At 42.3% G+C, this 13,493-nt stretch overlaps 1 protein-coding gene across 1 annotated transcript in view; it reads right to left on the reverse strand.

Moving 5' to 3' along the window:
- Window positions 1-12,014, reverse strand: part of ATP4A (ATPase H+/K+ transporting subunit alpha) — an 83,541-nt gene extending 71,527 nt beyond the window's left edge. Inside the window, exons 1-2 of the mRNA XM_081806747.1 lie at window positions 11,940-12,014; window positions 11,372-11,503 (exon numbers count right to left, since the gene is read on the reverse strand). Coding sequence (XP_081662873.1) covers window positions 11,372-11,491 — 120 coding nt within the window. The 5' untranslated portion in view covers window positions 11,492-11,503; window positions 11,940-12,014. The remainder of the gene's footprint in view (window positions 1-11,371; window positions 11,504-11,939) is intronic.
- Window positions 12,015-13,493: the final 1,479 nt, after the last annotated feature.

The raw sequence follows: 13,493 nt of genomic DNA on the forward strand, positions 1-13,493 counted from the left end.
AGAGGGAGTGGCAGAGGGAGAGGGAGAAGCAGGCTCTGCACTGAGCAGGGAACCCGATGCGGGACTCGATCCCAGGACCCTGAGATCATGACCTGAGCCGAAGGCAGACGCTTAACCATCTGAGCCACCCAGGCGCCCGACACTTATTTTTCTTAGCATAATGTACACAAGGTCCATCCATGTTATAGTATATATCAGAATTTCCTTCTTTTTTAAGATATCACATTTTTTTTCTTTTTCGAATTTTTACTTAAATTCTAGTTAGTTAACATATAGTGTAATATTGGTTTCAGGAGTAGAATTTAGTGATCTGTCTTACACTGTTGGTAGGAATGCAAACTGGTGCAGCCACTCTGGGAAAGAGTATGGAGATTCCTCAAAAAGTTAAAAACAGAATACCCTAAGACCCAGCAGTTGCACTACTAGGTATTTACCCAAAGGATACAAAAATGCAGATTCAAAGGGGTACATGCACCCCAATGTTTATAACAGCATTATCAACAACAGCCAAACTATGGAAAGAGCCCAAGTGTCCATCAACTTATGAATGGATAAAGAAGATGCGGTATATATATATACAATGGAATACCACTCAGCCATCAAAAATAATAAAATCTTGCCATTTGCAATGACATGGATGGAGCTAGAGTGTATTATGCTAAGTGAAATAAGTCAGTTGGAGAAAGACAAATACCATATGATTTCACTCACATGTGGAAATTAAGAAACAAAATGGATGAACATATGGGAAGGGGAAAAAAAGAAAGAGGGAAGCAAACCTTAAGAAACTCTATCACATTTTATTTATCCATTCATCCATCAATGGACACTTGGGTTAGTATCACTTTTTGACTATTGTGAATAATGCTGTTGTGAATATGGATGTACAAATACCTCTTACAGACCCTGTTTTCAATTCTTTTGGATATATACCCAAAAGTGGAATTGCTGCTTCGTATGGTAATTCTATTTTTTATTTTTAAGGAACCACCACCTATTTTTCCATAGCAGCTATACCAGTTTGTATTCCCACCAACAGTGCACAGATGTTCCAATTTCTCTGCACTACCTTGTTTACACTTGTCATTTTTTGCTTTTTTTTTAATAGTAGCTATCTTGATGGGTATGAGATGATATCTTGTTGTGATTTTGATTGTCATTTCCCTAATGATTAGTGATGTCGAGCATCTTTTCATATGCTTACCGGTCATTTGCATACCTTATTTGAAGAAATGTCTATTCAAGTCCTTTGCCCATTTTTAAATCGGGTTATTTTTGTTTTTGTTAAGTACTAGGAGTTCTTTATATATTCTAGATATTAACCCCTTATCAGATATATGATTAGCAAATATCTTCTCCCATTCCATAGGTTGCCTATTCATTCTTTCATGTCCTTTGATGCATAGAACTTTTTCATTTTGATAGAGTCCATTTATTTATTTTTGGTTTTGGTGTCATATCCAAGAAACCACTGACAAATCTGATGTCATGAAGTTTTCTCTACGTTTTCTTCTAAGAATTTTATAGTTTTAGGTCTTATTTTTAGGTCTTTGATCCACTTTGAGTTAATTTTGATAGATGGTATAAGGTAAGGGTTGAATATCATTCTTTTACAATGTGGATATCCAGTTTTTCCAGCACCATTTGTTGAAAAGACTCTTGTGCTTACTTTTAGGGTAATTTTCTCTTCTTTTTTTCCAGATATTTAAAGAGGAAGCAGACATCATTAATTTTAGATGGCTTGCTATAGACTGGATGTTTGTATCTCAACAAAATTCACTTAAGCCTCAACCCTAACTTAGAAGTAGAGCCTTTGGGAGGTGATTAGCTAATGAGGGCAGAACCCTCATGTATGGGATTAGTGCCAATATAAAAGAGGCCTGAGAGAAATCCCTTGCCACATCCACCATAAAATTACGCTAAGAAGACTACTGTCTATGAGGAAGGTGGCACTCTCACCAGATACTGAATCTGCTAGTACCTTGATCTTGGACTTCCCCGTCTCCAGAACTGTGAGAAATACATTTCTGTTGTTTATAAGCTACCCAGTCTATGGCATTTTGTTATAGCAACCTGAGTGGACTAAGACACTGTTCTTTTCTAAAACAGCCATTTATTGTTATAAATTTCCCCTTAACTTCTGCTTTGACAACCTCCCACATATTTTTACATTTTGTGTCTTCACTTATATTCGGTTCAAAATGCTTTTTCATTTTTCTTTTGATTTCTTTTTTGAACTGTAGGAAATTTTAAAATACAAATAGTTTCCAAATATCTGGAGATCTTTCAGCTATATTTCTGTTATGGATTTCTAATTTAATTCCATTTATATCACAGAGAACACTGTATAACTTGAGCTCTTTTAAATTTATTGAGACTTGTTTCATGGTCAAGAAGCCGATCCATTTCAATAATTGTTCTGGGTGCACTTGGAAATAATGTGTAGCCTGCTGTTTGGGGGTAGAATGTTCTATAAATGTCAGTTCAGTCAAGTTGGTTGATGGTGTTATTCAAGTCTTCTGTATCCCTACAGATTTTCTACTTTAGTGTCAAGCGACAAAAATAATACAATCTAGTAATGACTTTTATGTCCTTTATTCAAGGGAAGACAATCCATGGGTTGGGGGAATACAGTGCTTCTCAAGAAGGAGAAAACCCTTCTCAAGTGATTTTAGGCAACAGTGACCTTTATAGAGAAGAAGAAATGTGGAAACAGAGTATGATTGGCTAGGAGGTCTGGGATTTTCATAAAGGCTATCAGGCCCTATTTTCTAAGGGAAGGGATTTGGAAGGCTGTGATTAGTGTATGTTAGTTTTCCTTGACAGTGAGGCATTTCCCATAAGTGCAGGCTGACTTAGGCTTAGATTTTTCTAAAGTTTTTTCCTTTATATATTTTGAAGCTCTGTTATTAGGTGTATAAACACGTAGAACTATTGTGTCCTCTTGATTAGTTGACCCCTTTATTATTAAGAAATAAATTTCTTTTTCCCTGGTATTACTCTTTGGGGTTTTTTTATAAGATTTTTTTATTTTTTATTTTTAAGTAGTCTCTACATCCAACATGGGGCTTGAACTTACCACCCTGAGATCAAGAGTCACATGCTCCACTGACTGAGCCAGCCAGGCACCCCCCCAGTATTACTCTTTGAAATATACTTCATCTGATATTAATATCACTCCAGAATGATATATCTTTTTCCATCCTTTTACTTTCAGCCTCTTTGATAAAATGAGTTTAGCAAGATCACAGTTTGTAATATCAACACACAAAAATCCAATGTGTTTTCTTATGCTAGCAATGAACAATCAGAAATCAAATTCATTTAAATAAATAGATAAAGGGGATTAAGAGTACACCGATCTTGATGAGCACTGAGTAATATATAGAATTGCTGAATCATTACATTGTGCACCTGAAACTAATATAACGCTGTATGTTAATTATACTTCTATACAAAATAATAAATAAATAAAAATAAATAACAGCTATCAAAAATAATAATCATAATACCATTTGCAATAGCTCTCACAAAGCAAGTAATTGGGTGTAAATCTAAATAATTATGTGTATCAGCTGTGTGTTTAAACTACAGCTGCTGATGAAGGAAATAAAAGGCCTAAATAAATGGGGAGGCTTCCCATGCTGGTGAAAAGGAGGTTCCACGTCTCTCCCGGAATTGATCTGAAACGTTAATGCAATTCCTATTAAAAGACTTGTAGATCTACACATAGTCAAACAATTCCGAAAAAGACCGACAAAGTTGGAGTACTCATATTACCTGACTTTCAGAATCACTGTAAATCTACATTAAAATACAGTGGGGGGGGCGCCTGGGTGGCTCAGTTGGTTAAGCGACTGCCTTCGGCTCGGGTCATGATCCTGGAGTCCCGGGATCGAGTCCCGCATCGGGCTCCCTGCTCGGCAGGGAGTCTGCTTCTCCCTCTGACCCTCCTCCCTCTCATGCTCTTTGTCTCTCATTCTCTCTCTCAAATAAATAAATAAAATCTTTAAAAAAAAAAAAGACAGTGTGGTATTTGCTAAGGGACAGACACATTGATCAACAGAACAGAATAAACGGCTCAGAAAGAGACCTATACAGATACGGCCAATTTATTTTCAAAAGAAGGTCAATGCAATTTATCATAGAAAGAATAGGGTGTTGTTTTGTTTGTTTAAGATTTTTTTTTAATGTATTTATTTGAGAGAGAAAGAGTAAGAGAAAAAAACAACGTGGGGCCGGGGGGGGGGGGGCGGGGGAGGGGCACTGAGGGAGAGGGAGAGCTGAGCCCCAGCTCCTGAGGCAGGGCTTTATCCCAGGACCCTGAGATCATGACCTGAGCCAACCAGGCGCCCCAGAGTTGTTTTTTGTTTGTTTGTTTGTTTGTTTAAGATTTATTTATTTATTTGAGAGAGAGCGTGCAGAGCAGGGACGGGGAGAGGGAGAGAGAAACTCAAGCTGACTCTGAGCTAGAGTCCCACTGGGGGGCTCCATCTCACCACGCTGAAATCACCACCTGAGCTGAAACGAAGAGTCCCACACCAACCCACTGAGCCACCCAGGCGCCCCTAGGGTTTTTTAATGGTGTTAATTAATTGAAAAAAAACAAATGAAAATCATCATCATCATCTCATCTAAAACCTCACCTCCAGTCACCTGGGTGGCTCAGTCGGTTAAGCATCAGACTCTTGGTTTCGGCTCAGGTCATGACAGTTATGTGATCTAGCCCCAGGTCAGGCTCTGTGCTCAGTGCAGAGTCAGCTTCAGATTTTCTCTGCCCCTCCCTCTCGCTTGCTCTCTCTCTCTCTCAAGTAAATAAAATCTTAAAAAGAAAAAAAAAGAAAACCTCACCTCTTATGCAATAATGAACTCAATATGGACTACAGATTTAAGTGTAAAATGTAAATCTATCACACGTTTGGAAGAAAACATAGGACAAAATCTTCCTGACACTGGATTAAGCAGAGAGAAATTCTTAGACATGACAACAAAAGCACGTCCATAAAAGAAAAAAAATTAATTTGGGTTTAATGCAAATTTAAAACTTTGCTCTGCATATGACACTGTTAAAAAATTAAAAAGATAAGCTACAGACCCAGAGAAAACACTTGCGAATCACATATCTGAGAAAAGACTTGTATCCAAAACATATAAACAACCTTCGAAACTAATAAAAAACAACTCCTGGAATTGACCAATCACCTGACAGAGTAGGAAGAGCTTGAACTCCTTCAGACCAATCAGCAGCCATGTGAGTACTGGATTCCCCCACCCTATTACATGCAACTTCAACCAGCCAATAGTAATAGAAAGACAGGATAGGAGGCGGGGCCTGCATGGTCTCTACGGTAACCCCTGGCCGGTTGGAATGAGGGAGAGGCTCCTTGTACCCAGACCCAGATGCCGTAATGGGAGTGTTTGAAGGGGCAGGGAGGGAATTTATGGGGGGATAGGGTGGGCGGAAGAGAGCGTGAGTAGCGGCAGAATGAGGGGGCAAGAAGGGTCTCAGGAGGAGGCAGAGAGGGTGTTACAAGAAGAACTATTTAGAGGGAACACGGGTTTAGGAGAACGGGGAGGCTGCTGTTGGTGGAGGAAAGAGGGGTTCAGAGGGTCAGGACTCTGGTTTCAGAGGTAGCGAGAAGGTGGTAGAGGGAGAAAGAGCAGGCCTTTATAAGGGGACAGAGAAGAGGCTACAAGGGGACATGGAGAGGACTTAGAATTTAGAGTTGGTCAAAGAAGGTCTTAGAGGAGCCATGGGTTGGGGGAAGGGGAAGGGAGAAGTTTATGGGGGAACAGTAAGGCTCATAACAGGACCATGACAGGTTCATGGGGAGAAAGTGAGGGATATTACAAATGAGATCAGGAGAGAGGTATTGTAGACATGCACAGTTTCATAGGGTGAGAGCTTTACGAGGGAACAAGGTTTTATAGATGGAAAGCAAGAGTGTTCAAGTGTTGAGTAGGGTCTTCTTAGTAGGTGTTTTATAGGGGCAAAAAGGCTGCTTTCAGGGACCATGAGGGTGTTATAGGAACCAAGTGTGATAGTGGCTCAGTTGTGGTTCCAGGGAGGCCAGTGAGAGTCATCAGAGTCAGCAAGGGCTTTTGTAGGGGCGGTGTTAGGGGCCAAGTGAGACATGCTGTAGGGACCTGCAAGGCAGTTCTAGAAGACGAGGAGGAGGTTATAGGAGACAGGGAAAGGGTTACTAGGAACAGGCAGGGATTATAGAGCATAGGGGTGGAGGGGGCTGGGAGATCCAGGGTAAAAGGGGTATTAAAGGGAATAATGAGAGGTTAGAGGGGACATGGTAGGAATTAGGGGAAGTCAGTAGGGGTTTTAAAGGAGGTCAACAAAGAATTTATAGGGGCCAAGTTATCATGAAAATGAGTCAGAGGGGACAGCACAGTCCAAAAGCCATACTGAGCCATGACCCACTCCCTGCCCACAGGCATTTGAAATTTTGCAGGACAAGCCCCCCAAAGACCACATGTGCCTGTCGATTTGCGCCTTCCTCCTGTGTTTTCCCATAGGCATTGTAGCCTTGATCTTCTCTGTTCAGGTGGGAATCTGCGTCATGCCAATCCTCTCCTCCTCTACTCCCTTTTCATCCTGGCCTTGACCTTGGCTCAAATTCTTTCTTTTGTCCCTCCCATGGGTTCAAGTCCCCGCCCTGTGTCCTTACAGTTCTATAGCTCACCCATTACAATAACCCACTGAAGCCCAACTATTCCTGTCCTGCCTCTCCCCTCTAATCAGACAAGGCACAGCAACAGATGGAATAACCGAGCCTTGGCAGCCGAGACCTCCCACCAAGTCTACTACATTGCAGTCTTGGGGATTGTTTTGGGAAGCCTCGTCACACTCACCGTCTTGATTTTCCTCATGATGGACTTACTTGCTCGTTAACCTTTTCAGCAAACTACCAAATATATACAACAGTGTTACTTACTTTGACTCTAAGTATCCATTTGGGCCAAATGGGACACCTTTTCTACATGTCTGGACTGCTAAGTGTTGACAGCCTGAGCCAGCATCTTGAGGTAGTTGATGGGGCAAAAAAGGGGTCAGTTGGGCAGTCCACTGGCCCAGAGTTCAAGATCAACCCTGGGACCCTGCCAGGAGATAGGGCTGTGGAGGCAGGGTAGGGCACTGTTTCCTCAGGACAGTCTCCCCTCCTGTTCACATCATGCATTCATGCCATAAATCTATTCATACCAAGGGCCTTGGCTGTGCTATGATGCTGGGGATATAGCAGTTACCACTTCAGATTCAACCACACCCCCCTCAGGACTTATAAACTAGGTGAATACAGACATATCACCAGGCAGTGACAGTCCAGTGTGGTCTAATTTCTAGTAGGGGAAACTTAGAGAGGAGGGTTGTAAGAGGCCAGACCTTAGCTTGGTTACTTACAGTCTACCAGAAAGCCAGGGAGTCAAGCAGCTGTCAGTGAACTGATAGGAATTCAGGTCAAGTTACAATTGTAGAGAACTTCTATAACAGGTATCGTTGCTTCTTCTCCCCCTCACCACCAAAGTTTGTCATTTATTCATTATTCAACACAGAATTTCTGAGCACATACAATGTACCAGGCACTGTACTAGGAGCTAGAAACTCAACAGAGCAAGATAAGCACAACTCCTTTCTGAAGGAGCTTACATTCTCCTGGGAAGAATACCATAAACAAATAGACCTCTAAATAAACAAGATAATTACAGGGAGTGGTAAATGATAAGGAGAGAAATAAAACAGGGTAATGTTTTATTTATAAATAAGCTAAAGTAGTACCACTACTGGTCCACTATTGTTAATGGTCTGCAACAAGAGAAGTGCAGAATTACCAATAAGCACTTCAAAACTTACAGAAATTTGACATGGCCATGACATCCAAGAATATAATCAATAGACTTGTTGTGTTGGACAGGATATAGACCAAAAGAATCAGTACATGACAGATTGGAGATATCAAAAAATGAGTCCTACTCCACAACCACAAATAGTTTGAGGTACACTGAGCTAGTGGACAATGAGGTCTAGAAGTATATTGTTTAGAGTCATGCTAGTGGCTGTAACAAATAAACCCCACCATTTCAGTAGCACACAAAATTGTTTATTTCACATTCACAGAACCTCCCAAAGTGGGCATTTCTGGTTGCCCATGTATTAAGTTAGGGATCCAGGCTCCTTCCACTTGGTGATTCCATCTCCTAAAATGCTCAGAGTCCTTTGAAGGACTCCAGAAGATAAGAGACTGGAGAACCCCCACTTGCTTCCTAAAATCCTCAGCCCAAAAGTGAATCCTTATACACCCTTGGATGGGAATGTAAATTGGTACAGCCACTATGAAATATAATATGGGCGTTCCTCAAAAAATTAAAAGTAGAACTACCACATGGTCTAGCAATCCTGCTTCTGGGAATATATCCAAAGGGGAAAAAAATTACTGTCTCGGAGACATCAGCATTCTCATAATTACAGCAGCATTATTCACAGTACCCAAATACAGAAACAACCCAAGTGTGCACCAATGGATGAAGGGATAGAGAGGATTTGGTGTATATATGTATATAAAGAGATATTATTAAACAATGAGAAACATGAAATCCTGCCGTTTGCAACAACACAAATAGACCTTGAGGCCATTATGCTAACGAGATAAGTCAGATAAAGAAAAATATTGTGTGGTATCACTTATACATGCAATCTAAAAAAGCCAAACTCACAGAAACAGAAAGTAGAATGATGGTTGCCAGGGGCTGGGGGAAACGGGGACAGGCTGTTAAAAGGATACACTCAGTTATAAGATGAGTAAGATCTTAGGATCTAATGTATAACATGGTGACTATGGTGAATAATACTGTATCATATACTTAAAATAAGCTAAGAGAGTATATCTTCCATGTTCTCACCAAAAAAAGGAAAAAAAGGTAACTATGTGAGGTAATGGATGTATTAATTAACTTGATTGTGGTAATAATTTCACAATGTATATGTTTATCAAATAACCATGTCGTACATTTTAAATAGCTTACATTTTTTTGTCAATTATACCTCAGTAAGCCAGGGGGAATTTTTTTTTAAATAAAGCTTTGGCCCTAAGTGACACACATCTCTTACTCTCAGTCCACTGGACAGAACTAGTTTCATGGCCTCAACTGGCTGCAGGGGCCTCTGGAAAATGTAGTCTCAGACTGGGTAGTCTATAGACACCTAGCTGGCTTTGCCACAGAAAGCCTTTCTAAGGGGCGCCTGGGTGGCTCCATCTGAGTCTCTGCCTTCAGCTTGGGTCATGATCCCAGGGCCCTGGGATCGAGCCCCACATCGGGCTCCCTGCTCAGTGGGGAGTCTGCTTCTCCCTCTGCCTGCCGCTCTCTCTCAAATAAATAAATCTTAAAAAAAAAAAAAAAGAAAGAGAAAGAAAGAAAGAAAGAAAAGAAAAAGAAAGCCTTTCTAAGATGTTCTTTGAGCTGAGACATGGAAGCCCAAGTATGAGAGCTGCTCCAAGAACTGTGAGAACAGGGTTCCCAGAATGGGAATCACAAAGACTTAAAGCTGGAATGAGGTTGGAGATTCAAAGAACAAAAAGGAGGCCAATGTGGCAGTGAGTAATGTCACACATCTCCCACTCTCCAAAGCAGGTGGGGTTCTCTCCTCCTCCCTATAAGAACTCTTATAGGTGCTTTCCAGCTCTCCTGAAGAGGAAATGCAACACGTGTTCTTTACCTTCCATCTGACAAAGATCTATCTGCTCACAGGAATCTTTTGTAGACATCTTTTGCAGGCTGTCTATCTTTAGGACTTCCAACCCCCTCTATGCCTGGCTCTGCACTGGGTGATGCTGGGGACACAACAGTGACCAACATAGATCCCATCACTGTCCTCAGGACATCTGCAGTCCAGTGGAGAAGACAGGCTCACACCAGATGGGACTGTGAGTTGTTCTTTCACTTATTCTTTCCTTCAGCAAAGTTTAATTGTGCATCTCCTGCATTGCCATTCTGGTGGTGTGTGAAAGATGATAAGCTTAAGTAAGAAAAATATTAAGAGTACTGTGGGGAAAAAAGTAAAGCACGGCAAGGGTGATCAGAAGTATTGGAGATGGGTGAGGGGCTATAGTTTTAAATAGATAGGCAGGTAATGCCCCAATTAGGATCTGACTTTTTAGCAAAGGCTTGCAGGACTTAAGAGAGGAAACCAGACATGTATCTGGGGTGAAAGTCTCAGGCAGATGGAACCGCTAGTGCAAAGGCCTCAAGCGAGGAGCCCATCCGATATTTCTGAACTATTTTAAGGAGGTCAGAATAGCTGAAGTGAAGTAAGGTAGGGAACAGTTAGAGATGAAATCAGGGAGGTAACATAGGCAAGATCAAAGCGAGCGTACTTTACTCTGAGTGACATAACAGACATTGAACAGATAAGTGACATGTGCTGACTCAGGTGTTAATAGGCTCCCTAGGACCCTGGAGGGGAGCAGACTATGGTGAACAGGTGACAGCAGGGAGACTCCTGTGATTTTCCAGATGGGAGGTGATGAGTGGGGAAGAAGGGAAAAGCCTTGATGAATTTTAAAGGTAAACAGGAATTGCTGATGCATGATATAGGTGTAAGAAAAAGAGGGAATTTTGGCCTCAGGAGCTGGAATCACAGAGCTGCCCTTGTGTGATCTGGGGAAGTGGGAGAGAAACAAGTCTGGGGAGGTACAGTGTAGTGGTCATTCTGTTTGGGAGCCACGTTCTGGCTACAGGCTGGTTCAGAGTGGGCATGTGACCCTGTCTGAGCAAATGAGACTTGGATAAATGGTTTCTGGAGCTTTGTAAAAAGAAGCAACCCCCCCTCTTCCATGTCACCCTCTAAAACCACATCTTTCTCCCCTTCAAATGGTGCAGGGTAAGTCATTCTACAACCAGGCAGAAGAGCCTGGAACTGCTAGGATGAAAGAGGAGCCAAAAAAGAAGCAAGTGCTGGGAAGGGGGGCCAGAAACTGGGTCCCCAGTGACATCACCACCATCAACATCATCCCCATCACAATAGTCACTGAGCATTCAACTGTGTGCAGGCACTGCTCAAGGAGCTTATGCATATTGTCTCATTTAGACCCCACAACAACACTAAAAACAGGTATTATTTTTGTCAATTCATAAATGAGGAAACTGAGGCTGCAGAGATTGAGAGACTTGCCCTAGATCGTTTAGCCTGAATGATGGAATGAGGATTCAAACCCAATGAGCCAGGCTGCAGAGCCTTTGCTCATAATAAAATCGTCTTCCAGTGTTTGAGCTGCTGGATCAGACCTCACCTGAATCAGAAGAAACCAGGACACTTTCCAAATCACATGAGCCAAGATTATTTCTTGTTTGGGAGGAAAAACACTACCTTGGGTTTTTGGGATTTGTCATCATCAACTGGGCTCAGCCGTGAGAATCCAGAGAAGTTAATCCAACCAACCTGGGTGGGTGGGGGGCAGTCAGAGAAGGCTTGCATAGAAGGGCACATCTGAGATAAGACCTAAAAAATGAGGAGGAGGTAGCCATTGAAGATAATGAAGAAGGGTGATGGAGGTAGAGGGCACAGCAGGAAGACAATCCCAGAGGTGGGAGGGAGGGAGCCTTGACAGGTAATGTCCCAATGAGAACACTGCTTTCCTCTCTGGAAAGGGCTTGGCGAATGGATAAGTGTCCTCCACTCAGCCTGATCATCTCTCCCACCAGCCCCTGCTAAGCCTCAACTCTGTCATCACCTGCCCCAGTTCCCTGCCCTGGCCTGTCTCCTCCTCTGATTCACCACCCACAGGACACCTAGAATGTTCCCCCCACTTTTTTTTAACTTTTAATTTCTTAATTTCGATAATGGTTTCAAATCTACAGACTGTGCGAAACAAGTCTAACAGAACCCCACGTGCCACCCACATTTCACAGATGTAGACATTTTCCTATACTTGCACCTGTCAGCGGGTAGTCCGGTTCTCCCTCTCCCTCTGCCCCTGCTTGTGTCCCCTCTCTTGCTGTGTCTCTCTCTGAAAAAGAAATAAAATGTTGTAGGTGCAAATTAAACCCTTCCCCCCTTCTCTGTTCCCTCTTCCCTCCATCCCGGAAAGAAACCACCAAACTCATGTTGCTGTATATCAATCCTGTGTGTATTTCATACTTTTACTCAGTATGTGTGGACATACTTGGTACAGAGTTCTTGCTTTGGGTGTTTCAGGAACCTTAGTGACTTCTGCCGAATCTTTCCAGCTCTTCACTTTCTAAGACTCAACTTCTGGGTCTCTCAGCTGGCCCAGTTGATGTTTCAGTTGACACCGTCATAAAAAAGCCAACTGTTATGAGGAAATTAGAGACAGGATGGTCTAAAATGTGCCAGATATTCATCACAAATTTTAAAACTGTATATCCAAGAAGCCAATGATAAGAATCCATCTCTGGGTATTAATGGTAATAAAGGTTTTATCCCCCCAAAGTAATGTCCTGTAGATGGCACTTAAGCTTTAATATGCATACAAATCCCTGACAGATTTGGTCAAAATGCATGTTTTGATTCAGTAAGTCCAGGAGTGGAGGGGCAAGGGATTCTGCATTTCTAACAAGCCCCTGGAGGATTCTGGTCCTTGAACACCTTATAAGCAGCAAATTACAGGCATTAATGTGGGAGCTTGAAGCTTGTCAAATAGGGATCAGGAGCAGAACACGGGTTAACTGTCTCAGTTTGGGGATGATAATCATTTTGTCATTTGTATATTGAACAGACTGAACAGGGTGGGGGGTACAAATATGACTTCCATTTCTCTCTGTGAGTAAGATGCCAATCTCACATTTTTGCATCAACCTTTTGGGGAATGGAGAAGAAAACATCCTCTTCTTATGTAGGAGAGGAAGAGGAGAGTCACTCCAACTTCCTCCATGAACAGCAGCTTGAGGGTAACAATAACTCCACAGACACCAAGAGTCCCTGCTTACAGAGTGGATCAGGGTTCCATCTGAGAGGCTGAACCACTAGGGGAGATGATATATAGATAGATAGATAGATAGATAGATAGATAGATAGATAGATAGATAGATGATAGATGATAGATAGAGAGATAAACAGATGAACTGGGATTTAACCTTATGCAGTTGCAGTTATGAAGCAGTTCCCAACATTGTGGTCTCGGTGTCTGATGCTGGCACTCGAAGTGCACAGGGCAGGCAGTTAGGAAGACAGATGTAAAGTGGGGCGAAGCTAGGACAAGCTGGTACAAGCTGGCCTCTACCCTTGGTGGTAAGAGCATCCACGGGAGAAGCTGGCATCCTTCATCATGGAGCCAAAGACACACCCAGCCCAGGAGTTGGAGCAGTTGAGAAGAAGCCGCAGGAAAAGGTGAAACAATTGCTGGCCCGCTGCTGCCCCTGCCCTATGCAAACCTGATGAGCTAGCAGCCAGCCGGCAACAACCTGTGTGATCTACAAAATGGCAGCTGTTTTGCCTCTGCCTCCAAATCCTGCCCAAGAATCTCTATTGG

Source organism: Leptonychotes weddellii, chromosome 16 (genome assembly GCF_054177405.1).
Source record: "Leptonychotes weddellii isolate Sample4059 chromosome 16, ASM5417740v2, whole genome shotgun sequence".
NCBI classification, from domain to species: Eukaryota; Metazoa; Chordata; class Mammalia; order Carnivora; family Phocidae; genus Leptonychotes; species Leptonychotes weddellii.